Raw genomic sequence first — 19635 nt, forward strand, 5'->3', positions numbered from 1 at the left:
CCCAGAACAGCTCAGCGACTCTCCCAGGAGGTAGACAGTGTGTCTGCAAAGGCCCGAGCCAGGCTGTCCTCAGCTCGCACTGCTCAGGACACACTGTCGACGGGGTGGAATCTGCAGCACAAGGCCAAAGCCGAAGGCAGGACCAGTCAAGAGGCAGGTCTGCACGAAGAGCAGGCCACAAAATTGCAATAATAAACATGTAACACAGCAATGATACCACTGCAACATGAGGAGGGACAGGGAAGGGAGGATGGAAGAAAGGGAGGAAAGAAGAGAGGGGAGGGAGTACAGATAAACGCAGCTGGAGTAAGACTGCATGTGTAACAGCTGCGTAAAACTTAGCTTCCAAAACTGCCTTTTACAGCACATTTTAAAAAGTCAGAGGGAACCAAGAAAGGACAGAAGACAGAACAAGTCAATCAACCACCTCAGCTATATGTTGGCAGCAAAATATTGGGCAAACAGAGACTCTATGATGGACTATGTCAACCAGTGGATTCTTCAACGACCTCATCATGCTTGGAGTGGCGAGATTGGCAGCGATTCATAACTGGTGAACTATCAAAACCATTTGAGCAAGTATCTCAGAGCACGCCCCACATCTGGGACCTGGGTTCGGTGGGAGACTGGGTGGGCCTTCTCCCTCAATATCCCCCTTTACCTCAGATACATGAAGGAAACCATATGGAAATAATAGTCTTATCCACTTTCCTATAACCCATGAACCTTTTTACCCTAATTAACTATGTAAAGATTGTCAAAAATATAATTTAAAAAATGAAGCAATTTTTTAAAAAAAAAAGACAAAAATAATTCCTTCTCAACTGTAGGAATAATCTAAGAATTAGAAAAAAATTCAGAGGGAAACTTGAAGAATAATTTTTGCATAATCCTGCTTTTTAATAATAATAATATACAAGCGCACTTAAATTATGTGTACAGAAAATAAAATTAAGCTTATTTCAGTGCCAACGTGGATTTGCTCCAATAACACAGCATATCAGCTGTCGGAGAGGGTAGCGGTTTCAGCAGGCTTAGCGCATCCAGGCTACGGAACACGGATGTCCACAACAAACGAAAGGCCCTTTGGTGGAAATGTCAGCAGGGTCTCCCCACCCTCTTCTCCAGTTACCTGTTGAGCCGCCAGGGTCAGTTCCCTGCACACAGTTCACACTGCCAGACCATGTGCCCCTACAAACCCCACTGCAGTTTGCTCTCCATCACACTGACCACCGTCTCCCTTCCAGGTGTTCTTCAGTTACTTCACTGACTACTTTCTCCACCTCTCTACTGTAACACATGCTTCCTCCTACTGCGAAACGCCCATTGCCAGCAATAACCCATACCTACTGTTGAATGAAGGGATCCGCTGATGCCTGAGCAACATCCACACTGCACTCTCCTACACTAGACTTTCCTTTTTTTAAAACATTCATTTTATTTTTATTGCAAAGTCAGATATACAGAGAGAAAGATCTTCCACCCATTGATTCACTCCACAAGCAGCCACAATGGCCAGAGCTGAGCCAATGAGAAGCCAGGAGCCTCTTCCAGGTCTCCCATGCAGGTGCAGGGTCCCAAGGCTTTGGGCCGTCCTCAACTGCTTTCCCAGGCCACAAGCAGGGAGCTGGATGGGAAGCAGGTTTGCTGGGATACAAACCAGTGCCCATATGGGATTCCAGCATATGCAAGGCAGGGCTTAAGCCACTAGGCTACCGCACCCGGCCCCTACACTAGACTCTCTTAGAGAACAACACTGCTACATGCAAGCTGAAGTCAAGTCTTTAGGCTCCAATCTGTATCTAAGGTCCTAACACATCACTCCCTCCAGTTCTTGATCGCACCTGGCACACTCAACTAAGTGGCTGCAACTGGGGAGCCTGAGCATTTGGCACAGTGCTGCCGATGCTTGCCCTGGACGCCCACATCCCTTGCTGGGGAGTTTTGGTCCAAACCCTGGCTCCACATGCAAGTCCAGCCTCCTGTAACCATACAAGGAGGAAGACGCAATGTTGTCAAGTTCTTACTGGGGAGATCTGGATGGAGGGAGTGGCTAGTTCCCTTCCAGCCTGAGCTGTTGCAGGCATATAGGGAGTGAACCAGCAGATGCAAGATCTATCTCTTGCAAATAAAATGGGGCAAATGAAGCCACATATTCCAAGCTCAGCATCCATGGGAAAGTCCGCAGCCTGGGCTTTCATAGGCCCCAGGCCATTCCGACCCACACAGATTCCAGCAACCTCTGGTCCAGACAAGGGCACTGGTCTCTAAACATTGTTAAGTTTTAAATTATCTTCTACCTGACATGGTAGCCCATAAGTTTTCACCTTATGCTGCATCTCTTGTGCTTTCGTGTTTAAATGTTGGCTTTTTTTTCATTTTGTCAAGTACTGGCACACTCAATATTCATATCCTGTTATATAGCTTCTGTATCCATAGTACTTCAAACGTGTTATCAACCTGCTTACTGTGTGCTCATCATCACGTATGCCATCAGCTATCAACTAATCTCAGACCAGAATATTGTGGGCATGAAATTGTGGCAAACAGGCTCGTGGGCCAGCAGTTAAGGCAATGATTCGTTTGCCCATGTCTGATATCAGAGTATCTGTGTTTGGCACAGGCTCCTGATTCTGGCTTCCTGGGAACTGAAACTCTGGGAAACAAGATTGATGGCAGAAGCTCCTGGGTCCCTGCCACTCCCGTGAGCAAGCTGGACCTGAGTTCCCAGCCCCAGGATGCAGGGTCAGACCAGCCCTGACCTTTCCTGTTAAAGGCATTCAGAAGTCAATCAGTGAACACAAGTCTTTTCTCTATCTCTTTCTCTCTCCTCTCATTGTCTGCCTCTCAAATAAATAAGCTTAAAAAATTTTTAATTAGCTATAAGGTAAGACATATTAATAACTGAGACAATATTTGTGCCAAGTTTTGAAATTAAGCCAATTACCTTTTTATTGCTTTAATTAACATGATACAATAAATCCACATCTGTTATGCACTGTAAAAACTTTCAAAGAAACCAATCAGTAGAAACGTGAACCACATGTAGGGAGCTCATTTCCAGGGTGCCACGGGGTTTAAGCAGTTTATCCGAAAGCTAACAACCCCAAATCCAAGCTCCTAAATTAAAGAAAATGTGCAAAAACTCTTATAAAAATAAAATCTAAAGAAAAAGGTTTCTAGACAGTTTGTGGGAGTGTGCCTCAGGTGGTATTTTATTATTATATGCAACAATTAATAGAGCAGACAGTAGGGGAACGAAGAGGAGTGGAGGAAGGGAAAAAAGGAAAAGGACCCTCCTACAAAGTTTCTTCATCCCAATGAACTGCAGAGTGCGGGCGAGGAGGAGCAGGTGTTTGGCTCTGGTGAACACGCCCTCACCCCACATCACTGACTGGGCTCGAGTTGCAGCCCTACTGCTGACTCCAGCTTCCCCCAATGCGGACACTGGACAGCAATGAGGAGGGAAGGCTCAAGTAGCTGTGTTCTCTCTCACCCGTAGGAGATGCCTGCACTGAGTTCCTGGTCCCTAACTTCAGACTCCCAGCTACTGCTGCAGGTATTGAGAACTAATCCAGGACAAAGGAGTTCTCTCTCTTGTTCTCTCTCTCTGCCTCTAAAATAAATGCCAACAATGCCATGCTCTGCAGACTTCCTCACTGTCCGAGACACATCTGCAGTTCAATCCAACCAGCTCCTCCTGTCCTCCCCACTTGCCTGCCCCGCCCTCGCTATGCTCTGCTGTCAAGGACACAGCTGTAAAGCACTGACCTCGGGGTGAGCAAGCACCCTAGACTGTGCCATCCCATTTCCAAGCTGCTCAGTTGCCATGTGCTCATTTCCAGGAGCCACTAACTAGCCAAGTTTCAATTGCCAACACTGGGACTGACTGGTGGATGATGCTCTTGGGTAGAATTCCCACAACCCAATTTGTTTCTACCATGTAAACAGATTATCATCAACAAATGGCTGAAAAATAAGGTCAAAGATGAACAAAATGTAAAAACAAATTAAGAAGGGTAGAAACTCACACCAAGCCTTACAACCTATACTTTGTGTGGTTTACATGCATAACAACAAGCCTGGCGACCAAAAGCAAAATGTTCCCAAACGCACCAGGTTCCAATGACAACCCAGAAGTACTGCCACTGTTCCTTGTAGAAAGAGAAGACCAGGCTGATTTCTCCAATGATTAACCAAGTAGCTGCCAAGTGCATGCCAATGTGCTACAGAAAATGGCACACAACCCCAACAGCCTCGGGGCAATCAGGCTACATCCTCCTGGGCAGCCCCTGTGCCTTCGGAGTGGGCTCTGGCCCCAGCTGGTGGCAAGAAGCCTTCTCTGTCAGAGGCACAACCCTCTTCCCAGGGACATTCAGGAGATTCTTTTTCCTAAAGTCCCAGGAGCATCTGGACTCAATCATACCAAGTCAAATGGCCACTCCTGGCTAAGCGCCCATGGAACATGTACCAAGTTGTTGGGCCTGGATCTGAGGCTGTAGTCAGCATCCTCTGACGCGTACAGATAGGGTGGGATAAGACAAGGATACATGAATGGAAAGAAAAGCAAAGTAATGCAACATTTAATACAGGTGTGCCAAAAGCACTGCTTTTTGGGGGGGGGAAAAAAAGTATTTATTTTCATTGGAATGGCACATTTACAGAGAAGGAGAAAGAGGGAGAAAGATCTTCTATCAGCTGGTTCTCTCCCCATATGGCCACAATGACCCAAGCTGAGCCAATCTGAAGCCAAAAGCCAGAAGCTTCTCCCAGGTCTCCCATCCAGGTGCAATTTCCCAAGAACCTGATAAACCCCCACTGCTTTCCCAGGCCACAAGCAGGGAAAAGTACAGCAGCCAGCACAGGGACCAGCACCCCTATGGGAACGCCAGAGGTTCGTAATGAAGGATTATTAGGTTAAGCCATTGCACTGGCCCCCTAACACACTTCTACATAGTTATCTATGCGCTTGTGTTTGCTAAGTATGTATACCAAGTACATATATCCACCTGTTAATAAGGATGACAGCTGTGTATCCGCACAGACACTTGTATGTAATTCCACCTAAAGCCACCTGGTCTAAATGAAAACAAGCAGGGCATGTGGAAAAGGCTGAAGAGGGCTAGAGAGTATGTGCTTCCATGACAATCAGTGCTAAGCAGGCAGGGTGAGGGGCATTAGCTGCAGAAGGAGCCTGCACAGGAAGTGGCCAAGGAAAAAACACGGAGGAAGGTCGGGAAAAGCAGTAAAGCAAAGAGGAAAAAGAAAACTTTCCAGAAAAATATTCAGTGTGGTATCCCTACGGATTCTGAACTTTTATCCTATATGCATGAGGAACGAGGAAATTTGAACCATAATCCTGGAAGAGCACTTAGAATACTGCCTCAAATTTTTCAAAGCAAAGCACAGCTGGTCCGTGGGACACACTAGTCTGCAAGCAAAGCTACACTACCTTCTAACTGTACACATGTCACAGACAAGCTGAATGGAACAAAGCTTAACAAGAGGTTTGCTGTTTGTCATGTTTCTAAAGTTCTATGTGGCTTTAATAAGGCACATTTCACGATACAGACTGTTTGAAGCAGCATCTGTGCTTTAGCTAAGTGTTTGGCAAACCATGGCCCAAAGTCCGCATTGTGAAGGAAGTTTATTGGATAACCTGTTCACGGATTCATTCATTATATATAAGTACTGCCTTTCGCAGAACCAAGGGAGTCCAAAAACTCTGTGGGAAAATGTGCACTAACAAAAAGTTTTGCATGGATTTCGAAATTTTTACATCATAATAAATTTTGTTGATTTGAAAGGCAGAGAGACAGAAAGAGCTCCTGTCTGCTGGTTCACTCCCCAAATGTCCACATGAGTCAGAGCTGGGCTCTGCACTGAGTGCCCCAGGCAGGTCTCCTATGTGGGTGACAGGGACCATTCAACAGGCCAGCACCTCGTTGCCTCCCAGAAAGCACATGAACAGGAAGCTGGGGGCACAAGGGGAGCCAGAACTCACACCAGGACACCATGACAGGGCATGAAGGCATCGGCTTGGCATGGCACGGTCTCTACCTAAGGATAATATGCCCACCAAGCCTAAATTATCTCAAATCTGGCCATTATTTGTGCTCTAATGACCTATTTCTAAAAATTTTACTGCAATTTTTTTACTAATCAAATGCTAGAAAAATGCAATTTTCATTAAGAGAGGATAATGAAAGAATACTCACAATCTTTCTAGGAGACTTAACCCAGAAAATGAGCCATTCTTCAACTCGGATATTTTATTGTTACTCAGAATCCTAAAAAAGAAAATGACAGGAGAGAACAGGTCAGTTCTATACAGCTTCAACAAAGTCACTTAGCTTGTTACACTTAAATCTATGAGGAGTCTAAAAAAAAGAAACTTTACTGGCCATAATTTGTGATATGGTTGAGACGATAGCTTCATTCCCTTTCTTTGAGAAGTCACCAAAAATAACTTATTCAGGCACATTGTCAGATCTCACATCACACCTGTAACACTTAAAACCTAAGACAAAATATCAGCAGTAAATAGCTCTGAGTACATTGTAAGGAAAAAGACACTACCGACAAGCTCACACATCATCACTCTAGGTAACTGGTATATTTAAGATTTATTTCGTTTCAAACACAGAGTCACAAAGAGAGTGGGTCCCATCCACTGATTCACTCCTCAAATAGACTCAATGGTTGGGGCAGGGCCAGGCTGAGTCTAGGAGCCTGGACAACAATGCAGGTCTCCCATGTGGGGGGCCGGAACCCAGTCACTCGGGCCACCTTGCGATGCTTTTCCAAGCACCTTAGCAGGGAGCTGGATCAGACATGAAAGAGCAGGGAGTCGAACCAGTGGTCATTAGGGACCCTGGCCTGAACCACTGCATATTAGACCCCACCACGACTAAATAAAACAACTCCATAAACTCATCACTATCCTAGACAGAGTTTGGCTTCACTTGTGAGTTAACAAAAAGACTACTTTTTCAGACTACAATGATTACCAGGAACCCTGAGAGCTTCACTTAATTTTCTGCATTTGCCCCTGCCCTCATAAGCCACACTACTAAGAATTTCATGATGAGAACTTATTTAAGCCCAAAGTGAGGCAGCAAAAGAACACAGCACATCTGTGTCCCCAGCCCCATTTCTGGGTGAAGAATGAAAGCCAGATTAGGAAAGCACCCGTGGAACACAGCCCAGGGGTGGCCGGGTTACACCCACGCAGTTCCCAATGCCTCAGAAGAAGCAGCACTGCCATTTTACACGTCAGAACGGCTGCGGTACAATAAATGATAGATTTTATTGAGAAGAGTAAAAACCAAGACATTTCATCACACTTAAAAAGTTGTAACCGTAACCTTAAAAATATAGTTTACGACCTCAAGATAATATATTCACTCTACACATTACACGATGTGTTTAGGGATTCTGGGCAAGCAAACAGGATCAGGAGAAATAAATCTACTCTGGAGACAGCTTTTATGCTCAATTTTGAAACGAGACTGTGAAATAGCAAATACATAATATCATGCATCGTTATAAACCTAAGACCCACTCATAATCAATATTTTTGCTGACATCTTGGAAATTTCAGACTTCCTAGGAAATGAATAAATGAAAAATATAAAGCTTGACCAAGGCCATAAAGTGTGTATGTACCCATTTCTGTTCTATACTAATGATGTTAACACCACATGATCTATAGACAGCGTTCAGGAAGGCTGTTCTGGGCTCACGTCTCTCAAATTTAAACACAACAAGGAACAACGTGACGTCCACAGCTTCCATTTAACACGGTACCCAAGCCCCCGCAGCACATCACCCCAGAAGGGGAAAAAGGAGTAAGACTTAATGAAGTTTTGTTTTTTTTTTTTTTTAAAAAAGCAAGAGTTTGTACAACAGAAATAAAAATTGAACATTAGAAACCCCCTGCTACTTCTGGTTTAAGTCCCGAATGAAATAAATCATTGAAAGCTGCTACCGCAGCACCCGCACACACCCTCGCCAGCAGAACGCACACAATCCTGCTTCTTCGGAGATGAATTTTAAGACATGCTGCAGGAGTATTGAATCTGAGGATTATAATTCTTGCAGCAACTGTTTGGCAAAATGAGACAATCAAGCAGCGTTAGGGCAAGAGGTTGTAAGGCTGGGGAGGATTCAGAGACCTGGCTCCCGGAAGCTGTACGGTGACTGGACCATCCTCGGTGCATGTCACAGTGCCCTGAAAAGGGCTGCTGACAGACACAACGACGGCTGAGTGGGCCTTCCAGGGGACACAGCATATGGCAGTTGGTGACATGCACCCTCAAAAGAAGTACAGCAGAGAGGAGGCCATGCAAAGATGAAAGCGGAGATGAGGCTCGAGAAAAGAAAGAAAACTAGAAAACAGATTCCCAAGCTATAATAGCTAAGAATGTTCCAGAATGGAGCCAAGAAGCCTGCCACTTGAAGACAATACATTTCAAATACTCTATTTCAAATCCATAAGCACTGTTTTAAAAATGAGAAGAACACATAATTCCTATCAGAAGCAGCAAACTGCTAGCCTAAACATAAAATATTGTTTTAAGAAGTTAAGGAAGGAAATTCTCAGCGGAGAAACTGGTAAGACCCTGAAACAGCTCAGTAAGTGTAAACAGCATCAGATCATCGTATGAAAGAACCCGGAGGAGGAGTGCCAGTTACAACTCAAACAAGACACCATACGCAGCAAAATGCGAACAAGTGTAGCATCAGAGAGAAGCTGCCACTCAAAATTTGGACCTACAACACTTATTCCAATAATTTCTCTTGCCCACTTCAAGGACTTCACGGGAAAAAACTTTTTGCACCAAAACACAATGATGCATTTAATAATTCCACCTTCCACAAATGTGGAGTGCAAATTCTATCATGTTATATGTTTTTATAACACACAGAACAAAAATCATTCATCACACTGTCTGTGAGAGGTAAGGACCAGACAGACCAGACACGCACACGGGCTCCTGGGACGGCAGGTTCAACGGGAAGGCCGACAGGAAGGCCGACGGGAAGGCCGTGGAGACGGGAAGCTCTCGGTACTCCTCGGTTGATCCAGGCAGGCACTTACAGACTGAACATGTCTGCTCACGTAACACAAACTGTCCTGACACTGCTAGGTTTGTTGTGTCTAAAGTATGCCTGCCTGCTCTGTTGTTCTCTCTCAAGGCCAGGGAGAGGAGCAGGCATGCTCTGGCACCTGGTGAGGCACTAGCCATAACTGACACACACACACTGCACCCCTAGGGTCACCTACGTCAAGCTAAAACCAGGACCATTAACTCCTCAGAAATGAACCGGAACCTGCTAGTGCCCCGTGTGGTTCAAAGCTCCAGGATACAGGCTGGCCAAATCCAACTAGCCACTCAATCCAAGTTTCAGGAAAAAACTTTAAATTTCCCAAAAAAAGCAATTTTATCAGTGGCTATAGTTCATTTTCTCACAAAAAAACAACTGTTACCAACCAAAGTGGACAGTAACCTGAAGATTTTCTTCTCAGGATAAAACAGAAGATGAAACCTGGAACTGGACCGCTCAGAGATGCCAGCTCCTACATCCTTCCAGTGGAAAATCCTAATCTTAGTTAGCAGCCTGCAACCCCCAATCTCAGCAGCGCTGCAGAGGGCCTCCAGGCAGCCAAGCCTCAGCACCACCACCTTCGCACTTCTAGCCTTTCTCCAGAAATCAGCTCTGTCTGCCCACTGCACCTGCTAAGCATCCTGTGTGCCCATGCTTTCTCTGAGCATCCAGAGACTGCACCCTTCTGACACCGTGCCACTCTGTGGGGCTGGCACTCCCCAGGCACGCTGGAGCCCTAGTGGCACAGGAACGCTTTTCCTTAAAGAATATTTTGACACACTTATTTATTGGAAAGGCAGGGCCAACAAGCAAGGGGGAAAGAGACAGAGCGCTCAATCTTCATGGATTCACTGGTTCACACCCCAAATGGCTGAAACACTCAGGAGGCGGCCAGACTTCACCCAGGTCTCCCAAGTGGGTGGCAGGGCGAGCACCTGCTCATCTTCCACTGTTTTCCCAGGCCAGCAGCAGGAAGCTGGACTAGAAGTCAAGCAGCCAGGACTCAAAGCAGTGCCCAGAAGGGATACAGGCATCGCAGTCAGAGGCTCAGGCTTCGCAATCCCAGTGCCAGCCCCAGCATGGAAAAGGTCTTTACATTATTTTAAGGGTGAAAGAAAATCAGAATAATATTTTCAGGCATATAAAAACTAAATGAAATGCAAATCTCAGCACCCTTTGAATGAGCCACACCCACACGTGCACACACTGTCCCATCTGCTTTGGAGCCGGATGGCAGGAGCAGGAAGTGGCTGGCAGAATCTAAAGCAACCAGGAACCGTCCCTTTATGAGAAAGCTTGGCCACCTCCTGTTTCACTCTCTTCAACTTCTTTTCTGTGTCCGGATAAATCTGTTGCTAATCCCTAAATTAATTCTTTCTAGCAAGTAAGAATAAGAGAGCGGTGAAAACATTTCAAAACTTCTGCCAGTTTAAACAAACTTTATCTTACATTGAACTTGAAGTCGGCTTGGCATGAGCAATGACACGTACTCTGCTCAGCAACATTACCTGGCTCTCCACCATGTCCTCCCGTTGGCTGCACACATCCACTGATCCAATCATTTTGTGGGGGGAAAAAACCCTCTGATTGTGGGTGGCTCTTGTGTGTCAAAAAATGTTTTGCCCCCACTTCACCCTGTTTTGACAACACTTCTCATTCCATGAAATTACTCTGGACATTTACGTGTCACCCCGTCTCGGCTGACAAGAGGAAACCCGTAAATTACAGAGCTCTTGTCCGATCTATCCCTGCTTCCCCACAGAGGAAAACGGGTGAGAATGACCACCCTGCGTGACCATGCTTCCTCCCTGGTCCGTGTCAGGAGCTCCAAGGCATGGGTCTGACCCTCCACAACAAAACCCAACATACTGCAAGACAAGGAAAGGCAGGGAACTCGCCATGGTCCACATTCAAAAACACTGCCAGAATAATTCTGGTTTCTCCATTTTTTTAAAGACTTATTTGTTTGTAAGTCAGAGTTCAGGGGGAGAGAGTGTGAGCAAGAGAGAACTTCCGTTCACTGGTTCACTCCCCAGATGGCTGTAAGGGCCCAGACTGGGCCAAACCAAAGAGCAGAGCCATGGCCTTTATCAGAGTCTCCCCTGTGGGCAGCGAGGACCCAAGCACTCGGGCCATCGCTGGCTGCTGTTCTCTGGCGAAGAGCCAGAAGCTGGATCAGCAATGGAGCAGCCAAGATCAGTGCCTAGATGGATTCTAGCAATTGTAGGTGGCAGCTTTTATCCACTATGCCCCCAACACCAACCCTTCTTTCTTCTTTTAATAGGAAAACGATGCTAAGATAATCTTTCTACATTTTAATCTTTCTAGAATTAGAGCCACATTAAAACTGTTACCAAAAGAACTTTCCAGACGTCAGGAAAGGAAGAGGTTAGGAAACGATCAGTAGTTGTCACTGCTGGCATACGTGCAAACTGTGGTTGAACTTTAAGTTGAATATGGATCCCTAATTACAGCTTAATGTTTATACATTAAGGTTTCACTATGACATGACATGGAAATAAAAAGTTGTGTAACAGAACATTGCATATTATATGACAGCCAATGTAATTAAAGGAAGAGAAATGTTCAATCTCTTGGAAGTTAACATTTCCAAGTGGCTGGAGGGACTCATTCACGTGTCACAGGGAACTATCATTCACGCAGATCTCATCTCCCCTAAGCTGGCAGGCCACTTACAGAGACAAGAACAGCTAGAGTCCCAGTGATGAGCAATTAAACACAGAGAAAGCCCATTCCATTAACCAAGTAAGAAATGCAAGCTAGGGCCCGGTGCGATGGCTTTGTGGTTAGGGTCCTCACTTTGAATGCACAAGGATCCCATATGGGCGCTGGTTCTAATTCCGGAAGCTCCACTTCCCATCTAGCTCTCTGCTTGTGGCCTGGGAAGGCAGTCGAGGACAGCCCAAGGCCTTGGGACCCTGCACGTGCGTGGGAGACCTGGAAAGAAATTCCTGGCTCCTGACTTCAGATCAGCGCAGAACCGGCCATTGTGGCCACTTGGGGAGTGAATCATCGGACAGAAGATCTTTCCTCTCTGTCTCTCCTCCTCTTTGTACATTTGACTTTCCAATAAAATAAATAAATCTTTAAAAAAAAAAAAAGAAAGAAAAGAAATGCAAACTAAGCCTCTGCTATTCTTCATGGGAGGCCATCCTGGGTGACGGCAACTAGAGGTGCTTAAAAAAAAGTGAAGAGCATTTTTATGAAAATTCTGCAATTACAACGAAGGTGATACATTCTGAAACTATCCAAAACACATTCAGCATTCACACACTGAAAGAAAAAACAACTGAAAAAGCAGTAAAAATCAGGTCAAGCTGGGTAAAAATAGAGAGGTTCTTATCCATTACTCTTACTCTTAATGCTCATGTTGGAAATTACTGTCACATTATAAGCTCTGTGTGAGGGGTACGTTCTGTGACTCAACTGGCTAACTCTTCACCTGCAAGCGCTGGCCAGTTCATGTCCCAGCTGTTCCACTTCCCATCCAGCTCCCTGCTTTTGGCTTAGGAAAGCAGCACGCAATGGCTCAAAGTCTTGGGACCCTGCACCTGTATGGGAGACCTCGAAGAAGCTCCTAGCTTTGGATCGGCTCAGCTCCGGCCCTTGGGACCAGCTGGGGAGTGAACCAGTGATGAAAGATCTTTGTCTCTACTCTCTGTAAATTTTCCTTTCCAATAAAAATAACTTTAAAAAAAAATAAAAGCTTTGTGTGAAATGCTACCACGTAGAACGCAATGTGTTACATGACTGAGAATAACTTTGAATGTTCCTTGTCCAGCTGTCACTTCGTTGGACACCATCTCTCCTTCACATTGCTTCACTCCACTCCTACATGCCCATCGTAATCCAGAATAAATTCTCTGCTCCGTTGTCGTGACCACGAATTATCTAAGACCTGAGTTGTATTCATTTTGTTCTTCAGATCAGCCATGAACCCCGGGGCAGCCTTAACTACAATCACACCCTTAACCTCTAGGGTGGCTTCCCATGAATGTTTCCTACCCCTTGGATCTGCCATTCTCCTGCATTTTGAGACTGAGTAGAATTTTCCTCTACTGATGTCATTCCAGTGGACTGACTTGGTGCCATCTCATTCCGCTGGTATTTTTCTCAAATGTCTGATGCCTCTTGACTGTTTCCTCACACTTACACACGGGAGGCTGGCTGGACAAGTACTGCTCACTGCAAATAATTTCTGCATATAAGAAATTAACAGTAAATGGACAGCAAAGCTGCCTTGATGTCAAGGTGCAGAAATAAAGACAAAAGAATCCCTGGGACTCCCATAACTTTCACTTCCGGCAACAGTCACCAAGCAGATCTGCCACTTCACAGAGTTCAGAAGCTCTCACCGTAGCACAGCAAGTAAGGCTACTACTTGCGGTGCTAACATCTCATCTGGCTGTTTCACTTCCAATCCAGCTCCCTGGTTCTGGGCCTATGAAAGCAGCAGAAGATGGCCCAAGTGCTTGGCTCACTGCCACCTAAGTGGGGAACTGGAATGCAGCTCCAGCCTCTTGGCTCCAGCCAACGCTGTTGTAGTTATTTGGGATTGAAGTGGCAAATGGCAGATCTCTGTCTCTTCCTCTCTGTGTTTCAAACAAATAGATGAATTTTTCATAAATAGAGTTGAGGCCCAGGCCCACTCCACCCCCTCAGAGGCAGGCTCCGACAGCCAAACAGGAGCAGCTGCTCCAGGCTCACAAATCCTGGCCCACACTCCCGTCGCTTCTGCTGCCACTCCCTGTTGTGGTGGTTCTTGGGCATCTTCCAGGATCTGTTAGGAAACTCCATCTTTCTGCTCACGCCACTCCAGCTCCCTGTGGGCTTTGCACACTCGTGCTGCCCAGCTGTGCCATCAGTCCGATGTCTCTGTCCCACAAGAGCCCTGCAGCTCCTGGGGCCGCACCACCCTGCTCCCGCTCCAGCCCTGCTACCCCGGCGCTCGCGCTCTCACACTGTTTTGCACTCAACAGTGTGGGAGGATGGGCAAAAAACTAAGCAGATGTGGTTCAATATATGTACGTGTATGCAGGAGTCCACAAAGGTGACATCTCCTAAAAGTCGAAGATTCAGTTCCCTCCTTATCCCCTCTGGACACTGAGTGATTGGGCTTGGGTCCCAGGCCATCTCCTCCCTCACGCAGGAATACAAACCCTTGAGTCTGCAAACACCTACTACCTCGCTCAACAGAAAAACACAAGAGTGCCTGTTCAAATGGGAGTACTTCATAAGCCACCCATGCACAAGCCCCAGGAACCTTATTAAACACCCCCTAATTTCTGTGGTGGGTCACAGTCTGCCCTCTTCCAGTAGTTGCTGAGCAACTAACAGGACAACACGCGGCAGATCCACACACACGAAACAACTGGCTTTGAATGTCAACACCTGGATTTCATGTCTCAACTTCGGACACATTCTTTAGCCTCTAGGCAACTAAAAGCTTCATCTGTAAATCGCAAAGGCCACTGCGAAAGGAGAGTGCAAGGCTTTTGTGACTATGCAAGCGTGTGATCAAGCACATACCATGGCTACTTCCTAAGATCCCAGCAACTGCACGCGGCGACCAGGAAGCAGCCAGCATTCCGCTCAATCTGTGCGCCGGCTAGTTCCCAAGCAGACACCTGGACTTTGTGCCAATAAGAGGAATTCCTAGCAGGTAAAGGGAACCCACAAAGGAATGGAAGGATTAAAGAACTTACAGGAAATACCTCCACAGAAAACACAATGTTACAGGGAGGCTAGAAGGAGAGAATGGTGAGTTGTTATTTAATGAACAAGAGTCTACATGGAGGATGATAGAAATACAGTGATGAAAGTCACCAAACATTGCCCATATCTGGAGAATGAAAACTGGTACAAGCATTGTGGAAAACAGGTTCCGCCAAAAAATAAAAATACATCTACCGTAAGACCCGGCCATCCCCCTACTGGAAACACATCCCAAGGTAATGAAATCACCAGCTTACTACACAATCACCAAGATACAGAATCAACCCGTGTCCATCACCTGATGACTAGATACAAATATGTGGCATACTTACATTGTGGAATATTACTCAATCATAAACAAGAAAGAGATCCTAAAATCTACAACAAAATAGCTACAACTGCAGGGCACAATGCGATCTTGGTTACAAAAATACTCAAAGTTCAAAACTCATTTTGCTTCTACACCTATATGCAGCTCTTGGAACACATATTGGATTTAAATAAGTTGTAAAAAAAAAAACCCAACAAAAAATTAGCTAAAATTACAAATACACAAAACCACAAAGCAAACAGTAACAGATACATATACCTAAGTCAAAAGTCAACAAAAGAGGAAATGCATTTGAAGCAGGAGTTTGGAGGAACTTCTACGGTATCAGGCACACTGACTAAAAGGTGGGTCTCTGGATGTATGCACAAAAAGTTTCTACATTTCATAATAAAGAAATGTTATCCTTTGTTTCCAAGCAGTCATGAGAATTCATGGGTGTTTTGTGACAGTTTTGACACCCGTTTAAGGATTTTGTCAGCTGAGAGTTCGCACAGAGAAGGCAGTCATACCTTCTTGAACCACTGCACAACACAGGTTCAAGCTCAGTACCTGCAAGCGAACAATTATTTAAAATGAGAAGGCAAGTCGAAGTACCAACAGGTAACATACTATTATGGAGTCCCAACATAATTTATCATCAAACGGCTGCTGGAGACTATGAGGTGCCACAGTAATTACATTAGGACAGCAAGCATCACCTGGGTATACTGGCACCATTAACTCCACACGGGGTTCATTAAATCACCTTTCAAGTTCCCTGGCATGCTAATCAACACTTGCTACTTTCACAAACACAAACACGAGCTTGTTTTCTTTTTATTAGTAGTAGCCTGAATTCCTTAGTTGGAAGTATCATAAATTAAAAAGGAAATTACCTATTTTTCTGCTTTAACATTAAGCAAATTAAGTTTACATGAGATTAAAGTTTAAAAAAAGAAAAAGAAATTAGAGTTTAGATCCCTACAAGAAACTAAGGGGTTTTCAATGCAATGAGACTTCTTCCAAACAATGAAAAATAACAGTTCATCTTATCTTATGAATACATTAGATTTATGAGGAAAGGGAGATCATTTTCCAAGGTCTGCATGCAGCATAAAGAAAACTGGATGCATAATATTTATGAACACAATAAAAATAAGAGCAAGTTTATTTGGCACTTTGATCCAACAGAGAGCTTTCTACTGGGGGTCTACTTTCGGATTCTGAGTCTTTGATGTGTCAGCTGAAATCCTGAGGAACAGTAACTCGTTCATTCGGCAGATATCAGTGCAACTACTGCGTGCCAGGAGTGACTGCAAGTACACAAAGCAAACCTCGGGGACTACTATGGCACACCGATCACATGCGGCCAAGTGGGATGTGTTGCTGAGAAAAGCTGAACACAGAGGTTAGACACCTGCAAGAAGCAAAATTGATTGAGGAAAACACCTGAGCTTTGACATAAATCACGGACAATGGAACAAAATCCTTGCAAAGGACAATGATCTAACTTCTGTCAGGTCACTACCACCACGCAATGGCCAAGTCCACACTCACTCACGAGCTCAAACTTCCACACCTCAGGTCACACAGCGAGTTGCTCACAGATCACATGAACCTGGTCCTCCACACTAAAGGCGCTCCCATCCTCCCGACTGGACAGAACAGGACAGCAGATGAAGAGAGGCATTCAGAGACAGGCTGAGGCAGACCCTCTGGGTGTGTGGGTGAAAACAGCCAGGAAGAAACTGGAAAAGCGTGTGGGCTAAGTCAAACCCTTCCTGCTGGCAGCCAGGAAGCTGGGAACAGGCAGCACGGAGTCCACCTGGCCATCACAGACCGTTCAAATACAAGGCAGTCAAATTCACCAGAGCACACACCTACAACTCAGCAGGTGCCCACAAACCCTTGTGAAGCACCAGGCACCAAGCAGCCCAGGCGTTGCCGTCAACAGGCACGACCCAGGATACGACGCAGGTTCTTACATAATGAGAGAAAACGCACACCCACACACAGCTCCCTGTTGACAAAACAATAACTGCACATAATTCTTCGCAATGCTTGGCAAAGCTCATCACATTCACACCTCTGTCTGGCTATTCTGAATCCTCTCTCGAAGGAGCCTCAGACATGGACTCTGCTTTGTCCAACCACAGCCCAGTTTCTGCTAAGTCAGTGCAGAGAACAATCTCTCCACCCTGGGTGTAAAATAAAATCCCTCAGTCCCAGCACTTCAGGTGACAGCCAGTTTATCACCCCAGCCTGCCTGCCTTCCATAACACCCTGTTAGGCCAGCTGACTGACATTCCCTATCCTTGGAGTCCTTGCTTTTTTTTTCTTAAAAAGATGCAAACAGGACCCACACAGTGGCTATAGTCCTCGCCATGCACACAGCAGGAACCCACATGGGCACAGATCTTATTCCCAGCTGCTCTACTTTCCATTCAGCTCCCTGCTTGTGGCCTGGCAAAGCAGTGGAGGACAGCTCGAAGCCTTGGGACCCTGCACGTGAGTGGGAGACCCGCCAAGAGCTCCAGACTTTGGATCGGCTCAGCTCCAGATGTTGCAGACACCTGGAGAGTGAACCAGTGGACAAAGAAGGTCTTTCTACCATCTCCTTCTGTATATCTATCTTTCCAAGAAAAATAAATCTTTTAAAAAAAGAGAGAGATTTAAATGCTCCCTGGTGACAGATGTATTTTAGATTGAAGACATTTATTGACTTAAGACCGACTTATTTATTTGAAGGCAGAGAGAGGTAGGGGACAGGACGAGTAGGGAGACAGATCGTCCATCTCCCAGTTAAATCTCTAGTGAGCCAACAGTAAACCAGAAGCAAGGAACTGCATCCAGGTCTCCCACATGGGCATCAGTACGTGAGTCACCATCCGAGGCACAGGGACAGGAAACGAGTGCAAAGCCCAGCAGCTGGGACCCCAATCGGCACTCCAACACGGGACACCAGTAATGACAGCGGCCGGTTCCTAAGGTCTCTTTTATGATTTTGCAACTGACCCCACCCACTGCCGATCTCCGTGGCACTCCTTCCCCTAGAGCAATAATATCCTGCACTCCAAGGACAACAAGCTTGAATGAAATCTTGGTTGCCATTTCAACAAGCGTTGCCATCATTGTTTTCTAAACAAATGGGCAACTGATGAGAACAGCAGAATTTTCTTTTTCCGGTTCAGGGTGGGTAGACAACATCGCATTTACATCAAATCTATTTCAAGTGTTACTAACACATCTGTGGTCACAGGTAGAGCAGTACTTTGCTGATCCTTGATGAAGTTAGGTATAACTTGGAAGAAACAAATGTCAAGCATTAGTACCTCCCACCGCCACAGCTTTGCAACGTCAGAAGATAATTTCACAGCAAAGTATCGACATATTGAAAATCCCTGCTTCATGACAGTTTATAGTTGCTATGACAAGCTGTGCAGCAGCCAAATAGAGAAGAAAGGTCGATGTCCAATTCTGGGAAGTTTGGAAATTGATGTCCCTTCCCAACAATGATACACTTTCCACCCAGAGATTAACAAACACTTACTAACCCCCATGGAGGAGAGGGTAAACCAATAGGCTTTTGGCCTCTCTGTTCAATGAAACCACACTGGCTCCAACTTGGCTGGCTCAAGACTGATGGCCATCTCTTGTTGAAACCAAGGAAGCTCCTGAGCCACAGAGGCCCACACGGGGGCCCTGCTGTCCAGCATCACCTTGACTGCACAGGTTCCAAGGACAGATCCTGGCTTCACCACTGCCGAGGTGACAGCAAGGAATTTAACAAGCTGCTGGGCATCACTTTCCCAAAACAAAGAGCCACCTAAGGAAGTACGCCAAGTAACTAACACAACAGCAACTACAGCATCTGGCACACGTGGTAAACCTCACCTCATACTCCTAGGCCATACTTCCAATGGATTACCTAGATATTTTGTTAAGTCAGTCACGGGCATTCTTTTTTTTTTGAAAGACTTATTTTATTTTTATTGCAAAGTCAAATATACAGAGGCGGAGAGACAAAGAGGAAGCTCTTCCGTCCAATGATGCACTCCCCAAGTGACCACAACAGCCGAAGCTGCACCAATCCGAACTCAGGATCCAGGAGCTCTTCCGGGTCTCCCACGCAGGTGCAGGGTCCCAAGGCTTTGGGGCCATCCTTGACTGCTTTGCCAGGCCACAAGCAGGGAGTTGGGTGAGAAGTGGGTCACCAGGATTAGAATGAGCACCCATATGAGATCCCGGCGCTTTCAGGACGAGGACTTTAGCCGCTAGGTCACCACACTGGGCCCCACAGGCATTCTTAATAGATAAGGCTACCTCAAAAATTTTGTAGAAACTTATTTAAAATTTTGTTTCATCCAAAAAAAAGCTCATATCATATGAACAAGTATAGGCACCTGTACTTTTCCCAGTGCAAGTTCCAAAACGATCCTAATGCTGGGAGTGATGCATTATTAGAATATTCTTGCGTA

General features: G+C 45.7%; 1 protein-coding gene across 1 annotated transcript in view; it reads right to left on the reverse strand.

Moving 5' to 3' along the window:
- Nucleotides 1-19635, reverse strand: part of ADGRA3 (adhesion G protein-coupled receptor A3) — a 111780-nt gene that overhangs the window by 74864 nt on the left and 17281 nt on the right. Inside the window, exon 2 of the mRNA XM_040965906.1 lies at nt 6219-6290. Coding sequence (XP_040821840.1) covers nt 6219-6290 — 72 coding nt within the window. The remainder of the gene's footprint in view (nt 1-6218; nt 6291-19635) is intronic.

This window comes from Ochotona curzoniae, unplaced genomic scaffold, assembly GCF_017591425.1.
Source record: "Ochotona curzoniae isolate NIBS_2020 unplaced genomic scaffold, NIBS_Ocur_1.0 scaffold_4505, whole genome shotgun sequence".
NCBI lineage: Eukaryota > Metazoa > Chordata > Mammalia > Lagomorpha > Ochotonidae > Ochotona > Ochotona curzoniae.